The following is a 27,773-nucleotide window of genomic DNA, read 5'->3' on the forward strand; positions in this document are numbered from 1 at the left end:
CCCCTGAGGATGATCTCCTGCAGGCTGATCAGGACTGCTTGAAGGAAGAAGGAAGCAGTGTTCCACAAATATTCAGGACACCCCTGAGCTGGGTTCACAAGCCCCTGGGGTAGAAGACGTCACAGAAAGGGAGTCTAATCAAGGCTTCTAATTTCACATGGATGGGCCACTCCTGGCCACTCGCAGGACCTGGATTTGGAGGCAGATGATGGCTTGTCTAGCAGGAAGGCCATAGGTAACAAGGCTCCCTCAACTTGGTGAGGAACCTCTTTACTCCAGCCTCATCTAATCCATTTGCCTCTCAAATTCTGACTAAGAGTGATGTAGACTTGGGTAAGGCTCTCAGGACCCATCCTGCTGTGTGAAAGGAAGCAGAGATGCCAACACCCTAGTTAAGAGGCATCTCTTCTGGGTTGAGGAGAAGATCAAGGCTGGATCTGGTGGGGGCCTCTGGATTTCCCAGTGCACAAGCCCACCGGCTGCAGCAGTTCTGCAGCAGGCAACAGCCCTGGAGCATCTTCCTGCAAAGATCTGCCCAAGGGCAAGCGAGTCCTTGCTTTGTGCGGTGCAGCCACCACCTTTCCCAAGTTACCACATGACAATTATAAAATCACCTGTGAGTGCCTACAGACAACACACTTCCCAGCTCTGAGAATGATTCAGAGGAAGCAATTTTCCAAAGTGAAGATAATCATCTGTTAGTGTGAAAAGGCAGACACTCTTTTATTAGCATTGGAAACTCAAGGGAAACGTTGCTAAATCCATAAATGCAGCACTTCAGTAAATGGCTCAGGAACAATATCCACAGCTAGAAGGAAGGACTTGTACAGATTCCACTCCCACTCAGAGTTCTCCCCCAGAACCAGCTCTCTTGGAGGGAAGTGAAGCTCGGCGCTGACCTCTCCCCATGTACTTAATAAGCAGCTCCTCTAAGTCCAGGTCCCTGCGCCCACACAGGGAATCCCAGGATTCAGAGCTCCCCGGTCTTCTTTTGTCTACTTTTCTGAAGAGACCTCAACCAGGCTCATGTTTTTATTCTGTGACATTAAAATTCATATTCCAGCCCTGACCCCTCCGGGCTTCATAGAACAATTACCTATTTGAACTCTCCATTCAGATGTCTAATAGGCGTCTCATACTTAGCATGGCCAAAACTGAACTGTCGATCTTCTCTTCTTTTCCAATGTCTTATTACTGCATAAGAAATCACCCAAAACCTAGTGACTTAAAACAACAATAATCATTGATTTTGCTCACAGGTCTGTAATTTGGGTACACCTCAAAGGGGATTGCTCCGGAAAGCATCAGCTGGAGAATCCATTCCCAAGATGGCTCACTCGCATAGCCAGCAAGTTTTTTTTTTTCCCCCCAAAGCCCCAGTAGATAGTTGTATGTCACAGTTGCACATCCTTCTAGTTGCTGTATGTGGGACACGGCCTCAGCATGGCTGGAGAAGCGGTGTGTCGGTGTGCGCCCGGGATCCGAACCCAGGCCGCCAGTAGCGGAGCACACGCGCTTAACTGCTAAGCCACGGGGCTGGCCCTAGCCGGCAAGTTTTGCTGGCTGTCACCTGAAGCTCAGCTGGGCTGTGATCAAGGGGCCTTGGTTCCTCTTCACACGGCCTCTCCACAAGCTGCTGTGGCTTCCTCAAGGCATGGTGACTGAGTTCCCAGTGTGAGTTTCCCAAGGAAAGGAAGTAGAAATTGCCAGTGTCTGAAGTCCTGGGCCCAGAACATTACTTCTGCCATATAATATTGGTCAAGCCGTCACAGGGCCCAGATTCAAGGGGAGGGGAAAAAGACCCCCAACTTTCTATGGAGGGAGCATCAAAGAATTTGCGGACACATTTCAAAACTGTCATCATGTCCCAAACCTGCTCCTCCTGCAGTCCTCTCCATCCACCAGCTGCTCAAGCAACTAAAAGTCATCTTCAGTAGCTATCTTTCCCTTCCCTTTCCATCCAGTCTTCATCAGCAAGTTCTGTTGACTCTCCCCTGAAACATGTCCAGAATCCTTCTGTTCTCTCCTCTCTACTACCTCCACCTTCCCAGACAACCTCATCTCCCCTTGGATGACTGCTTGGCTGGTTGCAATAGTTTGTTAACTGCTCCCTGCCTCCATGCCTGCTTTCTAAAATCTATTCTTCAAACCGTAACCAGAGCTATCTTTTTAAAAAACATCCCACTTCTCTGCTTAACACCCTCCAAAAGCTTCACAACATATTTAGAATTAAACCCAACCCCTCATTCTGGATTCCAAAGCCTGATGTGCTCTGGCCCCTGTCCAGTGCCCCAGCCTCATCTCACACCATTTGCCTTCTCACTAGACTGTGATCCACACACATGCTTGTTCCTGCCGACAGCCTTTGCACTTGGCTTTCCTTTCTCTCGAATGCTCTTCCCCTTGATTATCCCAAGGCTGGTTTCTTCTTGCCATTTAGTTTTCAGTTGAAATAGCATTTCCCCCAGAGAAGTCATCCACCATCCCCCAACCTAAAGTAGCCACGCAGTGATCTGTTACATTAACCTGTTTCAATTCTCAGCATAGCACTTACTACTAGTTGATACTTTTCATGATGATTTATTTGTTCGTTGTCTGTCTCCTCCCTCTAAAATGTAAACTGCATGAGGGCAGGGACCTTGTCTGTCTTGTCACTGTGCATCCCTAGGGCCTAGAACAGTGCCTGGTACAGAGCAGATGTTCGATAAATATTTATTGATTTAGCAGGTAGCAACAGTAGCCCCAGCCAGCCAACCTTCCAACAGGACCATAGCATCTCCTAGGGTGGTTGACGGGTATAGAAAGGAAGCTTCAGGAGGGCCTCTGTGGCTTGTGCTTGTACCAGGAACACAGCTCTGGTGCACGGACCTGCTCCTGGAAGATGCTTCACAGAGACCAGGTTTATGCAGCCTCCTTCCAACCCCCTGCATATTCCCATCCCTAGCTTTCTTGTGAAATCAGCAATACAGAATCAGACAGTCGTGAGCACAAAGTCACTAATGTGCTTGGACAGGATGGCGCAGTTCAGCTCACCCACCTCCACGTCGGTCGGGTCACTGACTCAGGTTATATTACATCTGAATTTTCATCTTATGATTAGATGCAGAAATGTAGGCCAAGTCCCAGTATTACAAATTCCAAGTGCTTGTATTAATGATTATGTTAAAAAAATGAAGATGTTCCAAGTTTTGAAGAGAAATTTGGAAATGGGTATTTAGGACCCATCCAAATAAAGAAGAAAAATTTGATTAGGGCTTAAAAAAAAATCAATGTTATTAATAGGTTAAAAAAACAAAACCACTGAGGTGAAAAGTGAGTAACATTTGTTAACCATTTTTTTAGTACTTTGGTGGAGAGAATGGACTGTGTACAGAGTTAGTTTTTTACTGAAATAACAAAACGCCGTGGTTGTGTGTAGTCAGCCCATTCATTAGGGAAGTGGCAGCTTGTTTGATAGGATTCTTTTTTATTCACTGTAATGAGATTTTTGCCTGTGGATTTAAATTTTTAAAAATTCAATAATATTGAAAATTTAAATTCCTGTGGGAGAAAGTGATTGCAAGGCGCCACTGTGCTGACTGAAAGTGAGATGAATTCTGCAGTCCTTAGAGGCCCGATTTGTGCAGCTGCTTCTGGCAGGGGTGTGACCATTAAGAGAGTGAGACAGCGTTAGCAGTGCTGCTCATGTCCGTGGAGCCGAGGCCGTCTCTGACCTTGGAGAGTGGGGAAGAGAGGCGAACATGATGGGCTGGTCCACACCACGTCCATCCGGACCTTGGATGCCCCATGGTGGGAAGCCCACTGTGGAAGTAGGACCCTTGGCGGTACCGACTCAGGCTTTGTGAAATCTCCTTTAAATGACGGTGGAATATCCTCATCCGCCAAGGAGATCATGTCTGATCTGAACCCTCAAGTCCCTAACGCAGTACCCAGCAGAGTCTGAAGGCACAGCTGGAGGTGCTAATCAGCACTGTGCACCTGCTACAGGGGGAAGCTGGCAACGGGGAAGGCCATCAATAGGCCTACATTATTATGTCTGTGGAAGTGCTTAGTTTTTTATCTTTTTGTTTCTAATTATTTCTGCTCTAAGTATTTTTAATGATCACTGCTTAGAACTCAAGCGCCTGGAATCAAACTTAGGTCACACAGGCTGGAGAAGGTTGTGGAGAAATGGAGCCCTCCCTGGTCTCAGGTGGATGGATGCCACCTGGAGGGCTCTCCCTCCCTCCCTTCCTCCTTTCCCATTCTGCCTGGTCAGAGCCTGCACCCAGGTGCAGAGGGCTCCCTTAGGGAAGGTTGGGCCAGACGAGGCTGAAGTTTCAGACAAGGCAGCCCCTCTGTGTCCTCCTTTCCACCACAGCCCCTTGAGGAGGAGTGAGGACCAAGAAGGACAGGTGAGTCTCACCTGAGCTGACTGAAGTCCAGCTCAGCCAGCCCTTGATGTATCCAAGACTTCTGCCCACAGCAATGGGAAGCAGGTGCGACTTAAAGCCATCCTCAGTCCACATCCACAATGCTGGGAAAGAAAAACCAAGTTCAATTTACCAAAATATCTGTATTATCTATAAAAATTGAACTCTAACGAGTCACTGCTATTGGAGGCAGCAATATCCGACTGTGCTGGCGGCAGAAGCAGATGGCTGCATCCCACCAGCCCACAGGCTGAACAGTGTACTGAGTGGCATGTGGGCAGACTCATTTGTAAGGCCTCAAAAACCTGGACACTTTGGAACGTAGCAATCGGATGAAGGATCTTGGAAACATCTCCCGGGACTCCTGGGCCGTGTACTTGAAATAGTTCTGGGGGTGCGCCAGGACATCAAACAGAGCCTTGATCAGTTTCTTATCCTGAAAAGAACAGAATTTTTGTTACTGGGCCAAAATATTTAAACATTATGACATTTTGCCAATGGAACTCTAATGACCCACTGTTAGGCAATAGGGTGATCAGCTGAAAAGCACTTTGTGAAAATTGTTTCCTCTGATTTTTATCTTTTTTCCAGTTTTTATTTTTCCTAATTATCTACAAAAAGCATATATTACTTTTATAAAGGAAAATTTAATATATAAAAAACTTTTCGGGGGTGGACAAAAGGGGTAAAAGGAGTACAATATACATGGTGACGGATAAAAATTAGACTATTGGTATCATAGCCTAATTTGCAACAACATGGATGAACCTGGAGGGTGTTATGTTAAGTGAAATAATATGATATTGGTATCATTTATTTGATAATAAAATAATGATATTGGTATCCTTGGTCCCATTTGCAACAACATGGATGGACCTGGAGGGTGTTATGTTAAGTGAAATAAGCCAGACAGAGAAAGACAAACACTGGATGACCTCTCTCATATGTGGAATATAAACTAACACACGGACAGAGAAAACAGTTTGGTGGTTACCAGGGGGAAGGGAGTTGGGGCGTGGGCACAAGGGGTGAAGGGGCACATTTATATGGTGACTGACAAATAATAATGTACAATTGGAATCTCACACTGTTATAAACTATTATGACATCAATAAAAATAATTTTTTTAAATTAGACTATTGCTGGTGAGCACAATGCAGTCTATACATTAATCGATAAATAATAAGGTACACCTGAAATTTGATACTGCTATAAACCATTATGACCTCAATAAAATAATAATAATAATAATAAACTGTTTTCTTTTTCTAAACCAGATGAGACGCAACATTGGAATTTGGGGATTATCTACAAGGTTACTGTTATGGCAAGTGTTTATTGATAATTATTTATAAGTATCTAAAATTTGGTGAACTTCAGGCCTGAAGGATAAACAAGGAGCCAAGAATCTTCAACTATTTGGAGAATGAACACGCAAACACTATTTGCGGCTGGCTTAGATTTATGATAAACAAGTGTCCCCCTGCTTCTCCCCACGTTTCCAAATTAAAAAATACAACTTCACTTTACAACTCTAAAAACAGCGACCTGAATTTTTTTAAAAAAATAAATCTGGTGAAGATATAAAACTGACCTTAGCCCAGAGCAGGCTTGGTGTCTGAAAGGAAGCAATCTGGAGAGAGAGGAAAACCTTTCTCAGGGTGCTTGAGCTCTGTGGGTGGCTGCCACGTCCACCTTAGCTACCTACTCACCTTTAGTATCTCCTGATGATTCTCAGATGCATAGAGCCTGCCATCTCGAACTATGTCTTCAATGAGTTCCTGGTAGTCCTCTGTTGGAATGAAGGACATATTTTGCATTTGTATGGTTTAGCTACTTCCAAACTCACTCTTTCTTCCATTTTTTTATAAGGTTCTGAGAAACACTCCTGTCGCTGCAATCAGAACAATGACCACTCTGATACTAAGAAGGCAATCAGAAGAGAACTTCCACAGACTCCCCTACCACAGCCTCTCACCTACCAGCATCTGCATCTCCTGCTCCCTCCTCCCTCAGGTGAACCCTCTGCGCACTAGCCAAGGCCCATCCCTCCACTCTGCTCACCAGCTCCATCTTCTCTCAGCCAATCAAGGGCATTGTTCCAGTAATTTTGCTCTTTCTTTCCTACATGATACAATTTTCTCTCTCTGCTGGTCTTTCCCACCAGCATGCACACATGCTGTTATGTCTCTGATCCAAAAAATATCCCTCTTGATCTCATGTCTCGCTCCAGCTTCCATCCCACGTCTCAGCTCCCCTTTGTAGCAAAACTCCTTGAAAGAATTGTCAACACTTACTGTCTCCAATTCTTCTCTTTTCTTTCTCTCCCAAACCCAGTCCGGTCAGCTTTGGCCCCCACCACTCCTCCAAAACTGCTTGTTGAGGTCACCAGTGACCTTCATGTTGCTAAATCCCCAAAGTCAACTCTCAAGCCTCAGCTCCCTTGATGCATCAGTAGCATTTGACCTGGCTGGTCACCTGTTCTTTTTTTTTTTTTTTTTGTGAAGAAGGTTGGCCCTGAGCTAATAACATCTGTGGCCAGTCTTCCTCTTTTTGCTTGAAGAAGATTGTCCCTGAGCTAACATCTGTGTCAATCTTCCTCTACTTTGTATGTGGGATGCCACCACAGCATGGCTTGATGAGCAGTATGTAGGTCCATGCCCGGGATCCGAACCCGTGAACCATGGGCTGCCAAAGTAGAGCGTGCAAACTTAACAACTACACCACTGGGCCGGCCTGTGGTCACCTCTTCTTGATCCACTTCTTCACTTAGTTTCCACACTCTATGGTTTCCCTCCTGCCCCACTGGTTGTTGCCTCAGAGAATCCTTTGCTTTTCCTCTCCCCGACCTCTTACTGTGGGAAATTCCAGGGCTCATTGCTTGGGTCTCTTCTCTTCTCTGTCTATACTCACTCCCTGGTGAGTTCATCCAGGCTCCTGGATTTTCTCTCCTTCTCCTCTTTTCTCCTTTTTTTTTTGTCTCTGTCCTTGTATTATGTAAAACAATCAATCCTCTTACCCACCAAGCAAGGCTCTTCTCTCCTCTTTTTTGAATGTGATTGGGGGCAGGGAGAATTTGGCTGACTGGGGAGGGAAAAAAGCTATGTTTGCTTTCTCATTAATAGTTTTTGGTCCTGACATACACATTAAATGCAGTGCACACCATGTAAACCTTCTCCAAATGCAAATCCCTGCCTTTCAAAGTCTAGGCTATTTCTTACAGTCATAATTCAAATCAAGCATATGCAAAATATAATCTTTTTCAAATTCAAGGCAGAAAAAAATGTCTCTTTGTATGCATATCATGTGCAACAAAACCAAACAAATCACGGGCCGGCCCCGTGGCTTAGCGGTTAGGTGCGCGTGCTCCGCTGCTGGCGGCCTGGGTTCGATCCCGGGCATGCACCGACGCACCGCCTCTCTGGCCATGCTGAGGCCGCGTCCCACATACAGCAACTAAGAAGGATGTGCAGCTATGACATACAACTATCTACTGGGGCTTTGGGGGAAAAAAATAAATAAATAAAAATTATAAAAAAAAAAAACAAACAAATCATAGGAACATCACTAGAACTGTGTGGGAGGAGTTCTTGAAAAAGTTTCTCGTAGTCAAGGGCTGGCAAATGGAAATTAACAGCATAATACCCATAATTACTAATTTAACACATGTACAATATCACTGGTACTCTATTCATGTGGTATCTTTCTTCTGATTCTTTTATTTTAGTGGATATAAAACATGAGTAGGGGTACAAGTTTTTTATCTGGAATTCCTCTGCTGCAGAGTCTCCACCTCAGAGAACTGGCTTCTTTGGATGACGGACATTTTACCACTAGGCACGCCAGTTGCTGCACTGTGTTCTGGTGTAAGACAGGACTTGAGAGCTGTTGCCACTACACTAAATGCTTCCAGACTGCTGTCTTTTAAAAAATAGTTCCTCTGCTTTTAAGAACTGCTGTGTCTCCTCACTTGCTCCAACTGTCATGAGAAAAGCAGTGAAGTGTTGTAGGTAAGACCTCAGGCCCTGGAGTCCCACAGACCTGAGCCAGACCCAGCTCTGCAACTTTGTCCTGCTGTGACCTTGGGCCAGTGATGTAAATCTCTAAGCCTGAGTGGCCTCATCTATAAAATTGGGGAAGAACTGTGTCTCCTTCACGGAGTGATTGTGAGGAATGTGCCACATTGAAAGCACTTAGCACGTGCCTGGTACTCAGTAATGCTCAGGACACGTCAGCCACGACCACAGTTCTCCCTGCTGTCCTGTGGCCAGTGAGCTAGTCTGTAGTAGCTTCACTTGCCCCTTCTAGATGTGATTTCTATTCTTCTGGGCTTGGAAACTAGATATCAAACTTGTTTGAGATATATATTGAAAAAAAAATGACTAAATAGGCGCTAAATGAAGACCTAAGGGGCCTCTGCCTGGCCAAAGCAGCAGATTTCAACTATTTTCTGCCGTGCAAGACACACTCTCTTGGGCCTAACTAGGGTTATGTGTAGTTTCCCTGGTTCAAGCTATAACTCTTTTCTTGAATTAAAAAAATACCCAGAAAAAAAAATACCCAGACGTTTTCGTGTGTCACTAAGGCAGAGTTGAGAACAGCCAGACTAAAGTATGTGAGCTTTGGTGACATTTATTCTGGAGTCTCAGTGACTTTTTTGGTTCCTTCCTGATTTCAGATGGGGGAGGTTGTCAGTCGGCTGCTTTCAGGTAGGTGAGGTGCTCTGCCTCTCTCAGCAGAGCCACGTGGGAGGCATTTGTGTCCACCTAGGAGTCTGAGACTAAGAGCCCTTGTCTTGGGTGTTTGACATGGTTTCAGGCACAGGGATGATGATTCTAGCTTGTGTCACATGGTAGAAATAAACTGTGTGAAGTGTTTTTAGGAAATCCATAGAGTGTTGTCTTTCCAAAACATCTCCTTTTGGTGCTTGTCTGCCTAATAATCTTCAACGGCTCCCTATAAGATTAGATCTACCCTTCTGAGCTTGGCACTCAAGGCTCTTCACAGCCCAACCCCACCCCTTTCTAATCCCATCTCTCACTACTAAGCCCCATGCACCCTGCCAACTGGCCAAATCAGGCTGTTCATCAGCCCAACAGGCTGTTGATCACCCCAACATGCCAGGTCCTCCATCCTTTTGTCTATGTCATTCTCTCTTCCTGAATGCTCTTCTCATTTATAAGAAAACTTATATGTTCTCTCAAGACCCAAATCTGTTGAGACTTTGCTCTACTCTTTCTAAAAACCCATGCAAAATTAACTGCTGCCCCTTCTTCTCTGCTGACACAGAGCCTTGTACCTGGCCTGTTACAGCATCTATGACAATATATAATTTTTTGTGCCTCTGTCACTAACCATGTTGTCTCCAGCACCTAGCCCAATTCCTGGCACAGTAGATGCTTATTAAGTATTTGTTGGATGGATAAGTTCATGAATCAACAGATGACTTTTCGCCCAGTAGACTATGAGGTCCTCCAGGACAAGGTCCAGGTCATTTTGTGTTCCTAGTAAATGTTTGTTGACCAAGTCTCAGAGCTGGGTAGGGCCCCAGGGGTCAGATGGACCACCCCTTCATTTAATGAAAAGAAAATGAAACCAGAGAAGTCATCTGATTTGCCCAAAATCGCACAGTGAACTAGTGGCAGAGACAGAGCCAGAACTTGGGTTTTTTCCCCCTCCTTAGGATTTCATATAATAAAAGCCACAATCATAATAAGTTGATATTTACTGAGCATTTACTGTGTGCTGAGCACTGCACCAAGTCCTCTACAGATGATCCCATTGAATCTGACATTAAGTCTAATGATTATCCTCATTTACACATTAAGAAAATGAGGCTTAGAGATGGTAACACACACAAAGTCACAGAAGAGATTATACCCAGGCTAGCTGACTCCAACATCCATGTTCTTACCCACCAAGCTCTGCTCACTTTTATTTACTTTCTAAAACATCTTTTCATGTTTTAGAACCACTTATTATGTGTCCTCAAATGCCTGTTTAAAATTTGGCACTTATGAGTCAGCAATTTCCTTTCTCCTATCCTCCCTGCCTTTCTGAGCATGTGTGCTTGTCAGCAATCCACCAGCTGGCCCAGAAGTTGGTTCCGTTCAAAGCAGAGAAGCTCCTTCCACATACTGCAGCCTGAGCTTCACAATGCTTACCATCATACGTCACGTATGGGACCTGGAACCCTCTGGCACTGTTCCCTTCATTGGACTTAAACTGAATCCACAGCTTCTTTGATCTGGAGGTGAAGGCGATGGGGCGTTCATAGGTCTGGCAGGTTTCATATGTTGTCACAGAATTGGATGACGCTGCCAAGGGAAGTTGAGGGGGCGGGTAGGGTTCAAAACTCATCACTGAGCAGGCAGACAGTGAACGCTCACCTTTTCAAACACTCATGCCATAAAACAAGTTATGCTTAAGAGCTCTTCAGGCCCAGCTGAGCCCTCATAAGGGCCCAAGTCTTGGAAATAGAGTAGATGCAGCTGGTGGTTGTGGGCCCCCAGGGAAGGGTAACTGAAAGGCCCCCCTGCTCTGCAAACAGCAGCAGCCCGGGCCACAGCACTCAACGCAGGAGCTGAGGAGAGGGCTCTCACATTCCAGGGCTGACCTGCTATAATCTAGCAGTAATCCTCACCATTTACTGCATGCTTCCGAAGACCAGACAGCGTGCTAAGCACTTTATGGACTTTATCTCACTTAACCCTCCGAAAACCATAGGAAGTGGATGCAGTTGTTACCTCATTTATAGAGAGATTAAGAACTTGCCCAGGGTCATGATAACCCTAGGACTAGCAACTATTATCCTCATTTTAACAGACGAGGAAACTGAGGCACAGAAAGATCCAGAATGTATGCTGAAGATCACAGAACTAATAAGAGATGAGCTGGGATTCAAATCCAGGCAGTCTGGCTGCAGAGCCCACTCACTACACTGCCTTATGCTGTGTTGATGGCAGTGTCCCTTTATGGACACTGGGTCATACGTCATGATGGGAGGAGGGTCCCTCCTGGCTGGACCATGCCCTTGGCCTTGGTCAGTCCTCAAGCCATGAGTTGCCTGCCAGGTGAGGCAAGTGTCTGGGGCCAGCCCTGCATGAGCTTCACTGACTCTCTGTGTCCTTGTGAAAGAGGGTCCCCAGTGAGCAGAGAGGGGGAGGCTGACCTGCAGGAGAACTACCTCTGGGGCTCAGCAAGAGGCTTCAACACGTGGTTTTTGTCTAAATTTTGTTTCTTGGCAAACTCTATAAACTCATGTCCTGTCTCTGTTCTAATACAGAAGTGACATTCTAGGCCTGCTTCTCACATTTAAAGCTGGGGAGCATGCCGTCAGGCTTCCCGGCTGGCCCTAGGAGGGGAGGGGAGCAGAGGGTGAGACGCACAGGTTTTCCGCATCACCAGGTAGTCTCCACAGTCGTCCTCTATGGGCAGGAAGATCTCAGGGACCACAATCAAGATGCGGCGCTTGGGGGGTGGGTTGATGGTCCATGTACACTCGGTGTTGGCTGGGTAATTGCCTGGGTAGTTTGGGGATTCGATGTATCCGGTGAAATCGCCCAGCTCCCCTCCACATCTTCTGTCTGGAAGAGGAAATGCCATGAGTTATGAAGGCACAACACAGTTACCACTCTGTCATGGCCTGCGTCTTCCCAAAAAGCCTGTCACTCTTCTGAGTCTGTGATTCCTCCTAGCTGCTTTCTTGGGCATAAAGCTCTTTCTCCAGCTCTCTTCCACCTTCCCCATCAAAACCTTCTCATGCCCTCCAGAAGCCTTTCCTCATCTCTCCAGACAGAGTGAACTGCTTCTTCCTCTGCAATCTGCAGTGCCAGGGACTCATTCTGCTTGTAGGGCCTGGCATATAACAGGTCCTCAAACAATGCTTGCTGAACAGGACTGAACTGAAATTTTGCACCCAGGAGGAAATTACAACAAGTACAGCCTGTGGATGTGCCTGGAGAAGTAGCCAGAATCAATAAAGATGAGTAGCCAGAGGTCAAGCCCTGCTCTCCTTCGGCGCCAATCTGCAGAGCTGGGAGCTAGGCTAACAATGTCGCAGTGAACCTGGGACCCCTGCCACCCCTGCCCCCAGGTAGACCCAGGTGCTGGCCCTCTTAATCAATATGGTGAAAAGCTTTAGAGAGAGACCTACTTTTACACTGGGTTATGTTTGTGGAGCCATCAAAGTCAGTCATAGTATTTCCTGGGCAAGAAACACAACTATTTTTTCCAAATTCAGGCTGATATGTTCCTGCTGGGCAACGAATACATCGGTGAGTGGTGGTGTTGTAGAAATGTCCAGGGGAACACTGAACTGTGGAGGCAGGGGAGGGTGGAAAGAATGAAAAAAAAAAAAAGACCGTATTTTCATCAAATGCAACATAAAAGGTTTCACAGTTTGTGAAATAAATTTTTATGGCCAAATGAAGCACTGCTTTCCTACTAATCTGGGGCTCATCAACACTTAATTCCCTAAACAGCCAGCTGCGGTGGGACTTGTGACTCATGACACAGAGAAAAATACAAAGGGAACAAAGCACGGGTGTATCTTCAGAGAGATCATGGTCCACACAGAGTCAGGCATAAATGATCACAACTCGAGTCTTCACGCAGAGCACGTCTGTGAGTATTGGGGGCTGCAGAACTGACACTGGGCTTGGAGTTGGGCTCCTTTAAGAGGCAGCAGGGGTGGGCTCTGGAGAAGGGATAGGACCTGTCCTGGAGCAGGGAGCTCTAGGTAAGGGCCCTGAGATGGAGGAAGGCTGGAAGGAAGGAGCCGAGGAACCTGTGTACAAAACCTGCTCATCTCTCCTGATCGTCCCTCCAGTCAGCCCGTCTGAAGGGGCCAAGGTGGCTGCAGGGGAGACATGTCTGGGGAGTTCCTGTACTCCCTGCACATCCTGCAGGGGTGGATGGAGCTGGGACCTGACCTCCTGGCCACTGGGACACCACACATGTCACCTCTGGGCTGGGCTTAATTGGACCTTTACCAGACTCCCATGGTTCTCAAAAGGGAAATTCAGTTCTGGAAAAAGGCAGGCTGCCAAGTCCTTACCTCTGGTTTCACAGTCCTGAAAGGAAGTGGCTCCCAGGTGTTTGGTGGGGAGGCCTCCTCCACAAGGGAAGCAGGAAGTACGGCCGGCTTCAGGCTGGAATGTGCCCAGGACACAGGGCTGGCAGGGTGTAAAGCCATCTGCAGAATATTCACCAGGTTGGCACAGACCTGGGGGGACCAATGACCCTAGGTGAACAAGGCCCCTGGGCAGACCTTTTCCCATTTCTCTGCAGATGAGATCAGACTCTGGTCATGCCTGTCACTCTGTGTTGACCTCAGCTCCCACTTCAGTGAGAGAAGCCCTGTCCAGCCCTGCTGCTGACTCTGAGTAGATGGCACTTGAGCGCCTGATGTTTACACATAGGGCTACACAGCATGGTGCAAAGAGGGAAACCCAGGAGCCAAGTGTTGCCTGCTTCCAAAGTATGGGGCAGGCCTGGGTACGCTTCACAATTAGGACTCATGGTGCCCAGGCAGCCCCTGCAATGCAGGAGCCTTCAGAGAAAGAGTTGTCTGCTCTGGAACCAATTCAGTAATTCAACCCAGAAGTACACCCTCACCCAGCTGATTACATCCTAGTGAAATAAAGACTCTTCAGGCCATGGAAGGTTCTCCTCCGTTTTACCAATTATATTTACTAAGTCACATCTCCTTACAGTGAGGTGTGTCCTGGCCTGCCTCAATTAGTCTACTAAATCCAGCCAATCCAACCCACGTTGACAGAGGGACCAGTGGCATTTACTTTAAGCACCTTACTTTATTTTTTTTTTTAAGTTTATGACAAGAAGAACAGCCATAAACAAAAGGATTTCTAAAAGCACATGTTCCTTAGGAATTAGCTTGTCATTAGCAAGATGCTATAAAAATCTGTTGTCTCTTGTATTCCTAATCATCTCTCCTCTGTTAATTTTTATGGTCTTCTTTCCACCCATAAGTTACAGATATAATAGCATTTAACGAACACACACCTAAGGGAGGAGACTGGAGTCTGTCAGACCTGGGTTCTGATTCCAAATCCTCCACTCCTTGGCTGTGTGACCTTGAAGGAGCCACTTTAACCTCATAGAGTTGTTGTAGTGACAAAACCATCATATGAATAATTCATGTAGTACACTTAGCATGAAGCCTGGTATAGGCAAGTAGTCAATAAATGTCAGCAATTATTATTATTATTACTAATATTCTTATTACTATAAATATATCTTAATAAGGTCACATACAAGTGAGAACAGATGCCCCAAAGTGCCTCCTTATCGACTTTGCATTTAGTTCCGGGGTTTCAAAACAGGCAAAGATATGGGAGGAGTCACACAGTCAATCTGAGGATCTGATTTTTCAACCAGAAAAAGTCCTGCAGTTGAGTCTGGGGTCATTGAGCTAGGAAATAAAGCTGGCTCTGGGAGTCACTGGAAGGAGAGGCAGGGTCCGCTGGGGGTCCTGTGCACTCCGCTGTGGACATCACCATGTCAGATCATACCTTCCATTTGAGCCCACAGAGTGTCAATACAGCTGGCCCTTTTTCCATTTAATAAAAAGGAAAGTCATTTCCTAATAAAATAAATAGGAAAGAAGCCCACAGAACCTAAGTGAGCTTGGCTCCAGTGTTAACATTTTATAAGAGACAATTAAAAACTCGTCATAGAGTTTTAACAAAACAACCAGATGAATACTTTTTAAAAATCAATAAATTATGAAATTGAGACCAAAGCTGGAAAAATAACCAGAACTCCTTTCTCATTTTAACACTTTCAGATAGTCCCTACACACTGGGAGATTGCTCAGGTCTCAGGGAATATTTATTTGTAGTGTATAAAGCATGCAATTGCAACATTCACACTTTTTCTTTTCCGCCAATGTGTTCTATCAGATCTTCATTTATTTGTGCAAGAGAGCATCAGCCCAGCATGTGTCAGGCACTGAGGTAGGCAATGGAGAGCCAAAGATGAACTCAATATGGTGCCTGCTCATGGGAAGCCCATGGGGCAGTGTGCATTGTCTACACTGAAATGCTGCTTATGCCTTCTGTCTAAACAACGCTATTGGAGACTGGAGGAGTAAGAAGGGTCAAACAGAATCCTTACCTCCACAGTCAGACACATTCCAAGCTTCTGGGGTCTTCAGGGCCCCAGGATTTTCTGGTCTTGGGCACGGTTCGCATGTGATTTGTCCTTCCTCATTTTGGAAGGTTCCATTTGGACATAAAATGCAGCGTTCTTGTGCTCCATCATAATATGTCCCAGCCCTGCAACTGACTAGCCAAAGGGGGAAATGATCTGGTCAGTGAGGGGACAGAGGCCAAGGAAGGATGATGTGAGTGCAGGTAAACAGATGGCATTGACCGCACATTCCCCCATCCACACCCCCTGAATACAGAATGCACACCACCTCTGGGTTCCCTGTGCACACTCCTCTGCCACGATCTCTGTCGCCCACTGCTAGAGGTGTTTACAGGTCCTCTCTCCCTAGACCATGAGCTCCTTTGGGGCAGGGATCACAGTGGTCCTTATTATTTTTTAGTACAAGCACTCGATAACTCTCCTACTTCACAGGGCTGTCAGAAGAATTATAAAGGTGAAAATCCTTCATTGAACATAGGCCTAGTACTGAAAGAAGAGAGAGGAGGGTGCTGTTAATTCTGGCCAGTGGCATCCCTGAAGGCTTCCCAGAGGAGGCCACATTTGTGTTGGGCCTTGAAGGATGAGTAGGATCTCCCCAGGTAGGAAAGGGGGCAGGTTGTAAAGATTCATGCATGACATATGGGAAGCGAGGGAAGAAAGGAAGGTTGGGGATAGATTGAAAAAGTTCTTGAATGCCAGGCATTTGGATTTTATTCTGCAGGTAAAGGAACCATTGAAAGGAGAGGAATATGACCAGAAACTGTGTTTTGAAAAGCTCACTTTCAGGTGGCTGTGGGGAAGGTGATCTCAAGGGTCTTACAGATAAACTCTCTAAAATAGCATGCTTCATATTAGTAACAAAATTAATACGTTACAAAGAGTAAACCCTGGTAAATGTCTCCTGAAAGAATAAACTACAAGGAAATTAATAAACTATGCTTCTGATTATATTTCTGGTGTCGTTAGTTAAATGTTGATTTATTTCTTATTTTAGGATATGAATATAAAGTAAATATACTGAATTGGGTTCCCTGGTATAATATTCAAACATCATCATCACAACCATCAAAATAGCCTTTCTAATGGCTAACATTTGTTGAGTACTTAAGATCTATCAGACACCATGCCAAAGCTTTACATACATTATCTCAGTTATTCCTAAAAACAATCCTAAGGAGCGAGGTGCTATTATTAGCTCCATTTTACAGAAACAGAGACTTAGGGACGTTAAATAATTTGGCCAAGGACCCACAGCTAGTTTGTGAAATACACCTACGGTGAGATCAAGAGCTTTGAGTTTAAGGGGAAAAAGGGCATTTAACAAAAGAGCAGACTGAATCACAACTCAAGACTTTGCCAAGGATTCTCCATGGGGCATTAGGGGAGTTTGACTGGAATAAACATGTTCTCTTTTATACTTAAGGTGCCGAGAAATAGAAAACAAAATATCACATGACAAAATTAGCTATTATATCTCTTGAATGTCTGTAAGGGGGTATACCTGTTTTCATCCTATCCTACAAATGCAATCTGCATATATACTTTTAGGGTTAGACAAGACAAAGTTCTATAGAGAATCAGTAATAAAAATATCTTTTCATTATTCACTCCATAATCTAAAAAAAAAAAGAAATGAGGCTTTTTAAAATCATAGTAAGCCAAAATATGCTACATTTCAAATATTATTTCAAGTACAATCAATAAAGTCTACTCTAAAGTCTGAATCTTAATACTTTTTTATATTGTTTGTATTTTCTTACAATACCGACGTATCCTTTTTATTTAATTTTGTGATTTTTTAAAAAAAATTAAAAGTGGACCAAACTCTTGCTTTCTTGGCAAACAACATTATAATGAGTACGACGCATGGATCTGTGGCAGACAGAGCCTATAATTCCAGACTTATTCTCTAAATGCAGCCCTACTGGATAATGGCTTCCATAATTACTCTGGTTTCAGCTCATCTTCCGTGAAAAACTGGGCTGAATTATGTACCAGGAATTCATGACTTTTTATTCTGTGTCCCACCTGATTATCTCAGTGCATACAGCAGTTCAGTAATAACCCCTTCATGGCTGTAAGAAGCCAGCTGTCATGAGGACTGGCAGACAGGAAATAAAACCAAGGCTGTCCAGAGCCCTCTACAGCCCAGGCCATTTCCATTTGGGGAACAGCTGTTTTCATAACACTCCTTCGCCTAAAGGGAAACTACTCATATGATGGCAATGATTCCAACTGCCCCATTATCACAACGTAGAGCCGGATCAGCATGGTCTGCTCCATCATGGTTCCTCTGGCAGAAAACGGATCCCTCCATGGGTGGGTGTCCACAGTGGGGGGACAAGAATGGACCTGGTTCTCACTGAAAAGAGTAACTGGAGGGGCTCCTGCTGCTCTGCGTGCCCACCCCTCCTCAGAACTATTTAACCCCCAAAGCCTTTTCAAGGTTACATTTTGAGAAGCCTCACAATATCCCACATCTGTTGCAATTTCTCAACAGAGCAAAGGGCTGAGAAATGCCCCCGGGGCTGCCCTGAGGAAAAGAGGGCACCAGTTCTTTCTTCTCACAATGAAAGGTCCACATCACATAAACAAACTCATATTGTCATTCACGGTTTCCATTTTCCTTTCAGAGAGAAAGACCTACAGAAATAATTTATGCCTAGCACCTTCTAAATTAATTTGTTTCTTTCACAAGGTAAAAATGAGCCGAACACTAAAAAGCGATTCCGAAATGTCATGAAGAGACGCCTGAAAACAGCTCTTTGCAAATGTGCCGAAGATCTGGCCTGAAGAGACCTCAATCACACGTTCCAGTTGGTTCTCTTTTCTTCTTGAGCAGCCAGCTTGTTTTGCTGCCCCAGACAAAGGAGTCAATTGCCCCCAGAATACTTCACGATCACAGCAAAGCTTTTGTGTGTCTTCAGTGACCATTAAAATCCCATTCTCAAATCCCACACAGCTGTTTTCTCCCTCTCTTTAAAAAAAAAATACAAGAAAGCTTTTCTGATGCAAAAGGGACAGACCAGCGGGGACCAGGATTAATGGCGACAAAGAGACCTGAAGGCTCACCCTCTTTTCAACACAGCGGCCTTTGAGTATTTCAGGCTATGGACAAACACTATGGTCTCTCTGTGGCGAAGATGGTGACCTAATAAAAGAGGTCACTCTCCAGCATCTGACTGTTTTCTTAAGATTCACGCCTTGATTTCTGAAGGAGAGCCACAAGCAGCCCGCGCGGGTTCCCAGCGTGCCCTGGAGCTCCTGCTTTGTCACAGCTCAGAGGAGATGGAGCTCTAGACAGTGCTATGGCCTCAGGATTCTGGTTTGAACTCCTTTTAAATGAGTGTTTTGGGATAACAGGAGACAGCACCCCCTTGGGCTAAGCGGCCGATGTGCCATGGCTGTCCAGGTTTTTGCTGTGTGCTCAGGTTTGTTGTCTGAAACATCCTCACAGTTGGGACAGAGAGATGAGCCCAGCCCACCAGCTTCCTAGCTGGGTTCCCCAAGGTAGGCTATGTCCTCCTTATGCCTAGTTAACTGCGGCTGAGATTTCACTTCCTTTAGAGTGCCAATTTTGCCCTCAATTTAAATATTTCCCTACACATTTGCCCTTTGCCTTCTTTTCTCTTAATCTTGGTGACTATCCTTGGGATTTCATCTGTTGTCCTGGGCAGATTCGTGTATTCATTTATTCAACCAAATACTTAGCACTGATTATGTGCTGAGCACTGTTCTAGGACCTGGAGATACAGCAGAGAAGAAGACAGACATGGCCCTGTCCTGCAGGGGCTCTCATTCTAGTGGAGAATATGGACAATAAGTGAGCAAACAAATAAATATAAAGGAGAATGCTAACTAGAGGTAACTGTGATGAAGAACATTAAAGCAGGGTAAGACGGTAAGACCAAGAGTGGTGGGGGTGGCATTGCATGGAAGCTATTTTAGAAGAGTAGCCAGGAAAGGCCTCTCTGAGCAGAGATCAGACTGAAATGAGGGAAGTAGCCCTGCCGTGGTGTTAACGGTATTGCTTAATAGCAGAAAGGCCAGTGTAACAGGGACATAGTGAAACAGGCAGGGTATCAGGAGATGAAATCTGAAAAGTAAGCAAGGGCCAGATCCCGTAGGTTCCTGAGGTCATGGTAAGGAAATCAGATCCTACTCAAAGTGTGTTGGAGGTTTTGAATGGGGAAGTGACATGACCTGATTTATGTTTCTAAAAGATCTTCAGGCTGCTGTGTGGAGAACAGACTGAAGGCAGGCAAGGGTAAGGAGAACAACTGAGAGCCTATCACAGTAGACTGGGCAGGAGATGACAGTGGTCTAGAACAGAGTCGTAATAATGCAGGAAAAGAAAACAAGCTGGATTCAGGATATAATCTGAAGGCAGATCTGACAGATTTGCTAATGGATTGGATGAGGAACTTGACAAAATGAGAGATGTCAAGAAGACTCTGAGGTTTTCAATTTGAGCAACTGGGTAAACAGAGGTGCCATTTGCTGAGATGAGGGAGAAGCAGGCTTTATTTGGGAGGGAGGAAAGAGAATAAAACATTTTGTTTAGACACGTTGAATTTGAGATGCTTGTTGGCCATGCCAGTGTTGATATTGAGAAGGCATTGGTTATCCTGATGGTCTCCAAAGTAGAATACCACACCTCAGGGGATGATCCACTGGGTGTGGGCAAAGCACTTTCACATCTACATATATTAATTTTTACCCAAAAAATAAGAACTAAAGAAAACTTCACTGGTTTAGTGTATGGTATAAGATTGGTCCCTCAGTCAGTCCACATCTCCAGGAGTCATGTGTCTTCACATGACAGACACATGTGAAGACACATGACAGACGCACGTGAAGACACAAGGTCTCCAAGAAAAGAGAAGAGCAGGCATTCCACAACTCTGGGGGTGGGGATGTACTGACTGATTTGCTTCTTTTTAATGTGTTGAAAAGAATTACAGTTTAATTGCGCCTGGTTGAATAGATTTCCTGATTATATTATCTAGTTTCCACCAAACTAACTGTCACAAAATAGAAAGCAGCTTTGAACACTTCCTGTAGAAACCGGGACTAAAGGTAGAAGGAATGATGCGAGCACGGGGGAACAACAGGAAGAGACAGAGCTGACACAGCTGTACTCCTAGTTCTAGTTCTTTGCCAAACAACATCATGAGATAGAAACAGGAATGATTTAATCAGTTCTGACCAGAGTTGAGCCAAAACACTAGCAATTAACAAAAAGACTTTGAAAAATGGATTTACAACCACTACTGTTAACAATAAACCTTGCCAAATTGTAAATATGGTACCTTAAGATGCTAGTCAGTTATTTTAAAATTTTGTTTACTTAATCTGTATCTCATTCTTCTGTCTTTTATGATATACGTACTATATCAGCCAATAGTACAAGTATATAATTTTTAAATAAGTAAATGTTCATAAATTTAAAAATATTTTACTTTAAGTGTGTGTGCGTGTGTGTGTGTGTGTGATCAAAAATGCTCAAGACCTCTGGGATAGAGAAGCCCGTAACTCAAAATAGAGGTCAGAGCTGGAGAGGGCAGCTTGGGAGTCACCAGTATGTGGTGGTATCTAAAGCTATGGCACTGGATGAGGTCACCCAGGAGAGTGTGAAGATAGAGGAGAGGGATAGGGGACTGAGCCCTGGGATACCTGATGTTTAGAGATCAAAAATTAGGGGGGGAATCAGCGTGGAAAATGAAAAGGGAGCAGCCAGTGAGGTAGGTGAAACCAGAAGTGTGTGGTGTCTGAAACCCATGAGAAGAAAGGGTTTCTAAGATGAGGAGTGATCAGTGGTGCCTGAGTGAGAGTTGGCAACTGGTCTTAGCAACACGAAGGTTGTTAGAAATCCTGGAAAAAGTGGTTTCAGTGGAGAGGCTGGGAATGAAAATCAGATTGGCTAAAGTCGAGGAGAAAATGGGAGGTGAGGAAGCAAAGACAGTGAGTCTAGACAACTCTGTCAAGGAGTTTTGCTCTACGGGGAGTCAAAGAAATGAGGCAGTATCTGGAGAGAAGCATGAAGTCAAAGGAGAGTTTGTATGGTTTTTTAAGACAGGAGACAGGTTTGTGTGCTGTTGGAAATGATCTAGAAGAGAAGGAGAATTCTGAGATGAGGGGTCAGTGGGGAAACAGCAGGAACAACGTTCTTTTTTTTTTTTTTTTTTTGTGAGGAAGATCAGCCCTGAGCTAACATCCATACTAATCCTCCTCTTTTTGCTGGGGAAGACCGGCTCTGAGCTAACATCTATTGCCAATATTGCTCCTTTCCCATCCCCCCTGCAAAGCCCCAGTAAATAGTTGTATGTCATAGTTGCACATCCTTCTAGTTGCTGGATGTGGAACAGGGCCTCAGCATGGCCAGACAAGCTGTGTGTCGGTGCATGCCTGGGATCCGAACCTGGGCCACCAGCAGCGGAGCGCGCGCACTTAACCGCTAAGCCATGGGGCCGGCCCGGGAACAACGTTCTTGAGAAGGTGAGAGGGATGGGCTCCAGAGCACAAGTGGAGGAGTTGGCTTTGGGTAGGAGCATAGGCTGTTCATCCATTTTAGCAGGACGCAAGCAGAGCATGTGCGGACAGACGCAGGACAGGAGGGTTGGTCTGTACATGAGAAAGGAAGCCATTTTCCTAGACCCCCAGATGCCCATGGACATCTCTGCCTGGAAGTCTTGTAACTCAAACTTAACATGCCCAAGGGGGATGCTTCTCTTCCTTCCCTGCCCAGTCCTTCCTACCCACCTGGCTTTGCTCTTTTCATAAATAGCATCTCTACTCTCCCAGTCACCAAGGCTCCAACCCTTGGAGTCCAACCCACAGTTATTATCCCAGACTTCTCGCCTCCCCGCTCCATCAGTCAGCTGCAGCATCCTACAGTTGTGTTCCTTTTGTCCACCCCTATTCTTTATCCCCATGGCATGAGTGTCTTTTGAGCCTCACCATCTCTTATCTAGATTACTGCAATAACCTTCCAAATACTTTCCTTGCCTTCTGTTCCTCCCTGCCTCCGCTCCTTTACATTCCACCATCAGACTCACCCTTCTAAAGTCTGACCAGAGTTGAGCCAAAACACTAGCAATTAACAAAAAGACTTTGAAAAATGGATTTACATTTTTCAAATGAAGCAATCAGAAATACTGATTGCTTCACTCCCTAGCTCAAAAACCGCCCTGACTTGACTCCTTGCACTTCTCTTAGTGTCTTTGACTCAACACTCAGTCTTTAGTGTCCTTTTCTGTATCTGAGTTTTCAGATTCTTTCTCATGCTCTCTCAAGAGCCTATTTTTTTCTGCTTTCCCTATAAATCTTTTCTGATTATTTCTTTCCCAGTGATCACATTCACCTAACCATTCAACCAACCCACAGGCTTTTTCTCAGTGCCTCCTGCATATGAAACAGGGCTGGGTGAGGTGAGGGACATATGGGAAGCAAGTGACAGATCAGAGGCAAGTCAGAAACCTCAGAGCTCACCCCAACTCTTTCCTCTTCTCTGTCCCCAATCCAGTTTATCACCAAATGCTGCTCTGTTTCCTCCTAAATATTTCTCTAATCCATCGCTTCTTTCCTACTTCATCTAGCGCCTTCATATTCTCAATATTTCTTATGTGAAGCATTCAAAAGCTCCTAAATCAGCCTGTCTGCCCCTAGTCTGGACTCCCAATTCAGTAAGAGAGATCTTTCTAGAATACAAATATCAGTGGGATACTTCCTGATTAAATCCTCTAATGGCACTTTGCCACCTAGAGATAAAGTCAAGGCTCCTTAGCAACATATTCAAGGTCTCACATGACTTGGCCATGCTTATCCCACCAGCCTGGTTGCCCACCATATCCTACCTTGCACTCCAGGTTTAGTGACACTGAAATGTCAATAATCCCCTGTGCACATCCCACTCCGTCTCATTCTCCAAGGCTGTTCCTTTGCCTGAATACTCCTCCCCATTTATGTCATCTGTGCATCCTTCTAAACTCCACTTAGGATTCTCTCTTTTGGAAAGGCTTCTCTAACTCTTCCCTGGGAGGGCTAAGTGTGAATTGAGGGATGGTGTCTTATTTATCCAGACCTCCTCAGCACCCACCACAGAGCTGGCCCATGGAGGGTTCTCCACATGAGTGCAGTATGAGTAAGAGAATCACAAGGCACAGGCTGTACCCAGGAGACGTGAGTATTCAAATTGAGAGATTAGGAATCGAGGCTCTTGAGTCAGATGTGGATTTGAATCCTGGCTCTGCCACTTACTTGACGGGTGACACCAGGAAAACTGCTTACCTCCCTCTGCCTTAGTTTCCCTGTCTGTAAAAAGGGCATGATGCAAAACAGAGTAATGATGAGAACTAAGAGAAGACATGTAAAGTGCTTATCATAGTGCTGAACACATGGTACATGCGCAATAAATGTCAACATTTTACTAAATTAGGTTTTTTAAACTTTTTTAATTAAAAGAATTTCCTACCAAGTCTGTGTATAAATATTGGTCTAATATTGGTCTAAATTGCTAATACAGACTTTATATTTTCCTGGATTTAAAACAGAAAAGAGAATTTCCGCCTTTAAATTCCAGACAATTTCTCAATTTTGAAAGAATTAAGAGAAAATGCCTGGCTCATTCCTGCCTCAGGCCCTTTGCACTTTTGGATCCCTCCTCTGTCAGAGTGCCTCCTACCCCTATCAGACCTTTGTATGGCCAGCTCCTTCTTCTCCCTTAGGTCTTAGCTCAAATGTCACCTGCTCTGAGAGCCTTCCCTGAGCATTCTGTGGAGAGTAATCCCTCCTCCTCTCTGGCCCTCTCTGTTTTATTATCTTCATAGCACTTATAAGTTCTGAAATTATCATTTTTCTTTACTTTTTTATTGTCCATATTCCTCTGTTAGAATATGAACTTCATAACAGCAGGCTCCTTATCCACTATGTTCTCACTGCTTGATCCCAAGTTCATAGCATGGCACAGGTGGTATCTTAATAAATATTGGTTGAATTAATTTTTCTCAACTGCTGGAGAGGAAAGCCACTGCTGTTAAAAATTAAATTAAACTTTCCCAGTCTCTCCAGAACCCAGGCATGAAAATACTTCCCAGTTTGCCAGTTGCCTGGATTGGGTCTTTTAAAAATTTCAGCAAGTTTTAAGAATAATCAAATACAAAAATATATATTTTAGCAAGTATAGTCCTTAAATTATCCTTTATGAAAAGTGTAAATAGCTATGAAAGAAAAATAGAAATCTATGTCATCATTAATTTTTCTTTAGATATGAAGGACTTCATGAATTACTATGGAGCTTAAGGAATTTGTTTCTTGGAGAATATAATTGCTATTTTTTTTTGCCATTTTGCTAGAATTGATCACAGATGGTACAAAGGTCACCTGCAGAGCAGGCTGTCCCAAAGTTCTTAAATGCCAAATTAATGAGACTTTATTATGTAAAAATAACTATAAGAAAGAAAGTGTTTAATTGGTCAGAAATGACTATGTTCTTTGATGTAACTTGGGACTTTAAATTTTATTTTTTTAAATGATATTGGGAAAAAACACAATTCAATGGAAAAATAGGCAAAGATTATGGATATTCTCAGATGAAGAAATCCACATGGCCATAGATATATGACAGCATGCTCAGTCTTACTAATAATCGAAGAAAAGCAAGTTAAAATTTGACTTTATCATTTTTGCTTATCATATTTACAAAAATTAAAAGGATCAACAATAAATAACCCATGTTAGCAATGATGTGGGGCAATAAACACTCAGATACAATGTTGGAGGGAATATGTACATATGTTAGTACGGTGTTCTTGGAGGGTAACTTGGCAGTGTCTATTAAAGTTTTAAATCTGCGTGTCCTTTGACCCAGTAATTGGACTTCTACAAGTCTATCTTTCAAAAATATTGGCCATGTACACAAAAAAGAATATTCACTGCATCATTGTTTGTAACAGAAAAATTAAGAATAACTTAAGTTTCCACAATAGGGGAATGGCTAATAAATAAATAGAGGAGTGGTATCTTAAAACAAATATAGACTAGGAAGCATTAAAAGAAATAGGTAGCTCCTCTATTCGCATGGAAGGATGTCCATGATCTACTCTCTAGTTAAAAACAACACATTACACTATTCAAATTGTATTGATATTTTTTTTAAATACTTGTTTTATACAGAAACCTATAGCAGCCAAAGTTATCCTTTTAAAACATGTCAGAACCCTGTTACTCCTCTGCTAAAAACCCTTCATTGGCTTCATTTCTCACTCAGATTCAGAGTCCGAGTCCTCACCACGATTTCCACTCCCACTCCGGCACCCGACTACTGCTCTGAGTTCCTCCTTTTCCCCTGCCTCCTTCAACTCGCACCATCCTGGCCTTCTTTTCAACGCCTCAGGAGTTCTGTACTTGCTGTTTCCTTTGCCTGGGATTCCTCCCCCATATCCTCATAGCTTCCTCCATCCTTCCCATCTCGCCCAAATGACACTTTGCAATGACCACAGTCCCTGACCATAGTCTACATTTGGGGGAGTCACGCCTCCTCACCCCTCCTCTTGCCCTGGCGCTCTCCGTTCCACCTCCCTTCACCACCATCTACTACACGATCTATGTCTTTCTTTATTGGTTTGTGGTCTCTCTCCCTCCTCTAGAATTGTAAACTCTATGAGGGCTGAGATTTTTGCTTTTTTGTTTCATTACTTGATTCCCAGCACCTAGAATAATACCTGGCACACAGTAGGTGCTCAATAAATATTTATTGAATGAATAAATAAAACTTCATTTTCATATTGCATAAAAACAGATGTAGAAAAATACATAGCAAACTACTGACAGGGATTACTTCTGGAGAGTGGGATTAGGAGCTGAGGGGAGAACTTTTACCTGTACCATACATTTCTGTACCATTGGAAACATACACTACTTTGGGAATTAAAAACTAAATAAAAAAAAAATTTTTTTTGTGAGGAAGATTAGCCCTGAGCTAACATCTGTTACCAGTCCTCCTCTTTTTGCTGAGGAATATTGCCCCTGGGCTAACATCCGTGCCCATCTTCCTCTACTTTATATGGCACGCTGCCACAGCATGGCTTGACAAGCGGTGCATCAGTCTGCGCTCGGGATCCGAACCTGCGAACCCTGGGCTGCCGCAGTGGAGCACACAAACTTAACCACTACACCACCGGGCCAGCCCCATAAATAAAAAATATTTTAAAGGAAAAACATAATGGTTCCATCTCTCCTTCCAGGTGACTCAAAATACTTTTTTGGGCTCCTTTCTGCAGATACTGAAAATAATTTTTAAAAAGAACTATGCTAGGCATGTCTCCACTACATGTACCATCCAGACTTCAGAAAATACCAGTAAGTCTGGTAGTTACGAAGTTCTAACACCATCAAATAGACCAGGAATATGAGACACACACACACACACACACACACACACACACACACACAGTGGCTTGCCGGTGCCGATTAACACACCCGACCCTTCTTAACACCCACCTCCTCCCTCCAGCAGGAGAAAGGAATTTCACTGGTAATTCTTTGTGCTGTTTCTCTACATGGTAAAATCTTCAACATTGCTGTCAGACAGAGTGAACTTGATTTGGTCCCATGTGGGCTATAAAATTCATCCATTGCTAGAGGGAGCTCTTGAGACAGGACACGTTGCCTCCCTCAGCCACAGATCCAACCTAATGTGGCATGACAAGCATCTCAGGACACGGTCACACACAGAACAGCTACATAACCCCCGTGTCGAGTGCCTTTCATAAGTCGTCATGGTCATGAGGCCTCTGTTAAGTAACTCCTGATCCTCATTCTTGGGTCTTTATTCACCAGACACACACTCGTGGTAGTGTTGGTAATGCCCTCACTGGGAGCTGGTCCACAGGGCCCTTGATGCTAGTTTTTTCTGAATCCTTAACTGGCCACAAAGGCTCCCCAGTGAGCCTGCAAAGCCTCTCCCTACGAGGATAGTAAATGGGGAAAGGGAGTGCAATTTAGCTCTGAGAGGCCAGAAAGAAGACTGGCCTGCCTGGCTCTGACAGTTTCTGCAACTCAGCCCGGAAAGTAGAGCAGCAACAGCCAACTCTCATCACCATTTTGGTGTGGAAACTGGAACTCTTAAGATTTTAAATGAGAACAAACCAACCAGCTAGGTTGTTTTTACTTTTCTTTTCTTTTTAA

General features: G+C 44.4%; 1 protein-coding gene across 4 annotated transcripts in view; it reads right to left on the bottom strand.

The window, feature by feature from the left end:
• Positions 1–2,046: 2,046 nt before the first annotated feature.
• The window catches only part of SCUBE2 (signal peptide, CUB domain and EGF like domain containing 2), a 65,053-nt gene continuing 39,326 nt past the window's right edge, over positions 2,047–27,773 (bottom strand). For 2 of the 4 annotated variants that reach the window (XM_058545954.1, XM_058545952.1), the window contains 8 exons: positions 15,552–15,722; positions 13,471–13,638; positions 12,568–12,729; positions 11,801–11,998; positions 10,577–10,729; positions 6,125–6,204; positions 6,007–6,045; positions 2,047–4,848 (listed from right to left, as the gene is read on the bottom strand). In XM_058545954.1, the coding sequence (XP_058401937.1) occupies positions 4,696–4,848; positions 6,007–6,045; positions 6,125–6,204; positions 10,577–10,729; positions 11,801–11,998; positions 12,568–12,729; positions 13,471–13,638; positions 15,552–15,722 (1,124 nt within the window). In that variant the 3' untranslated portion in view covers positions 2,047–4,695. The remainder of the gene's footprint in view (positions 4,849–6,006; positions 6,046–6,124; positions 6,205–10,576; positions 10,730–11,800; positions 11,999–12,567; positions 12,730–13,470; positions 13,639–15,551; positions 15,723–27,773) is intronic. The other 2 variants (XM_058545955.1, XM_058545953.1) reach the window with 1 other exon arrangement.

Source organism: Diceros bicornis, chromosome 7 (genome assembly GCF_020826845.1).
Source record: "Diceros bicornis minor isolate mBicDic1 chromosome 7, mDicBic1.mat.cur, whole genome shotgun sequence".
NCBI classification, from domain to species: domain Eukaryota; kingdom Metazoa; phylum Chordata; class Mammalia; order Perissodactyla; family Rhinocerotidae; genus Diceros; species Diceros bicornis.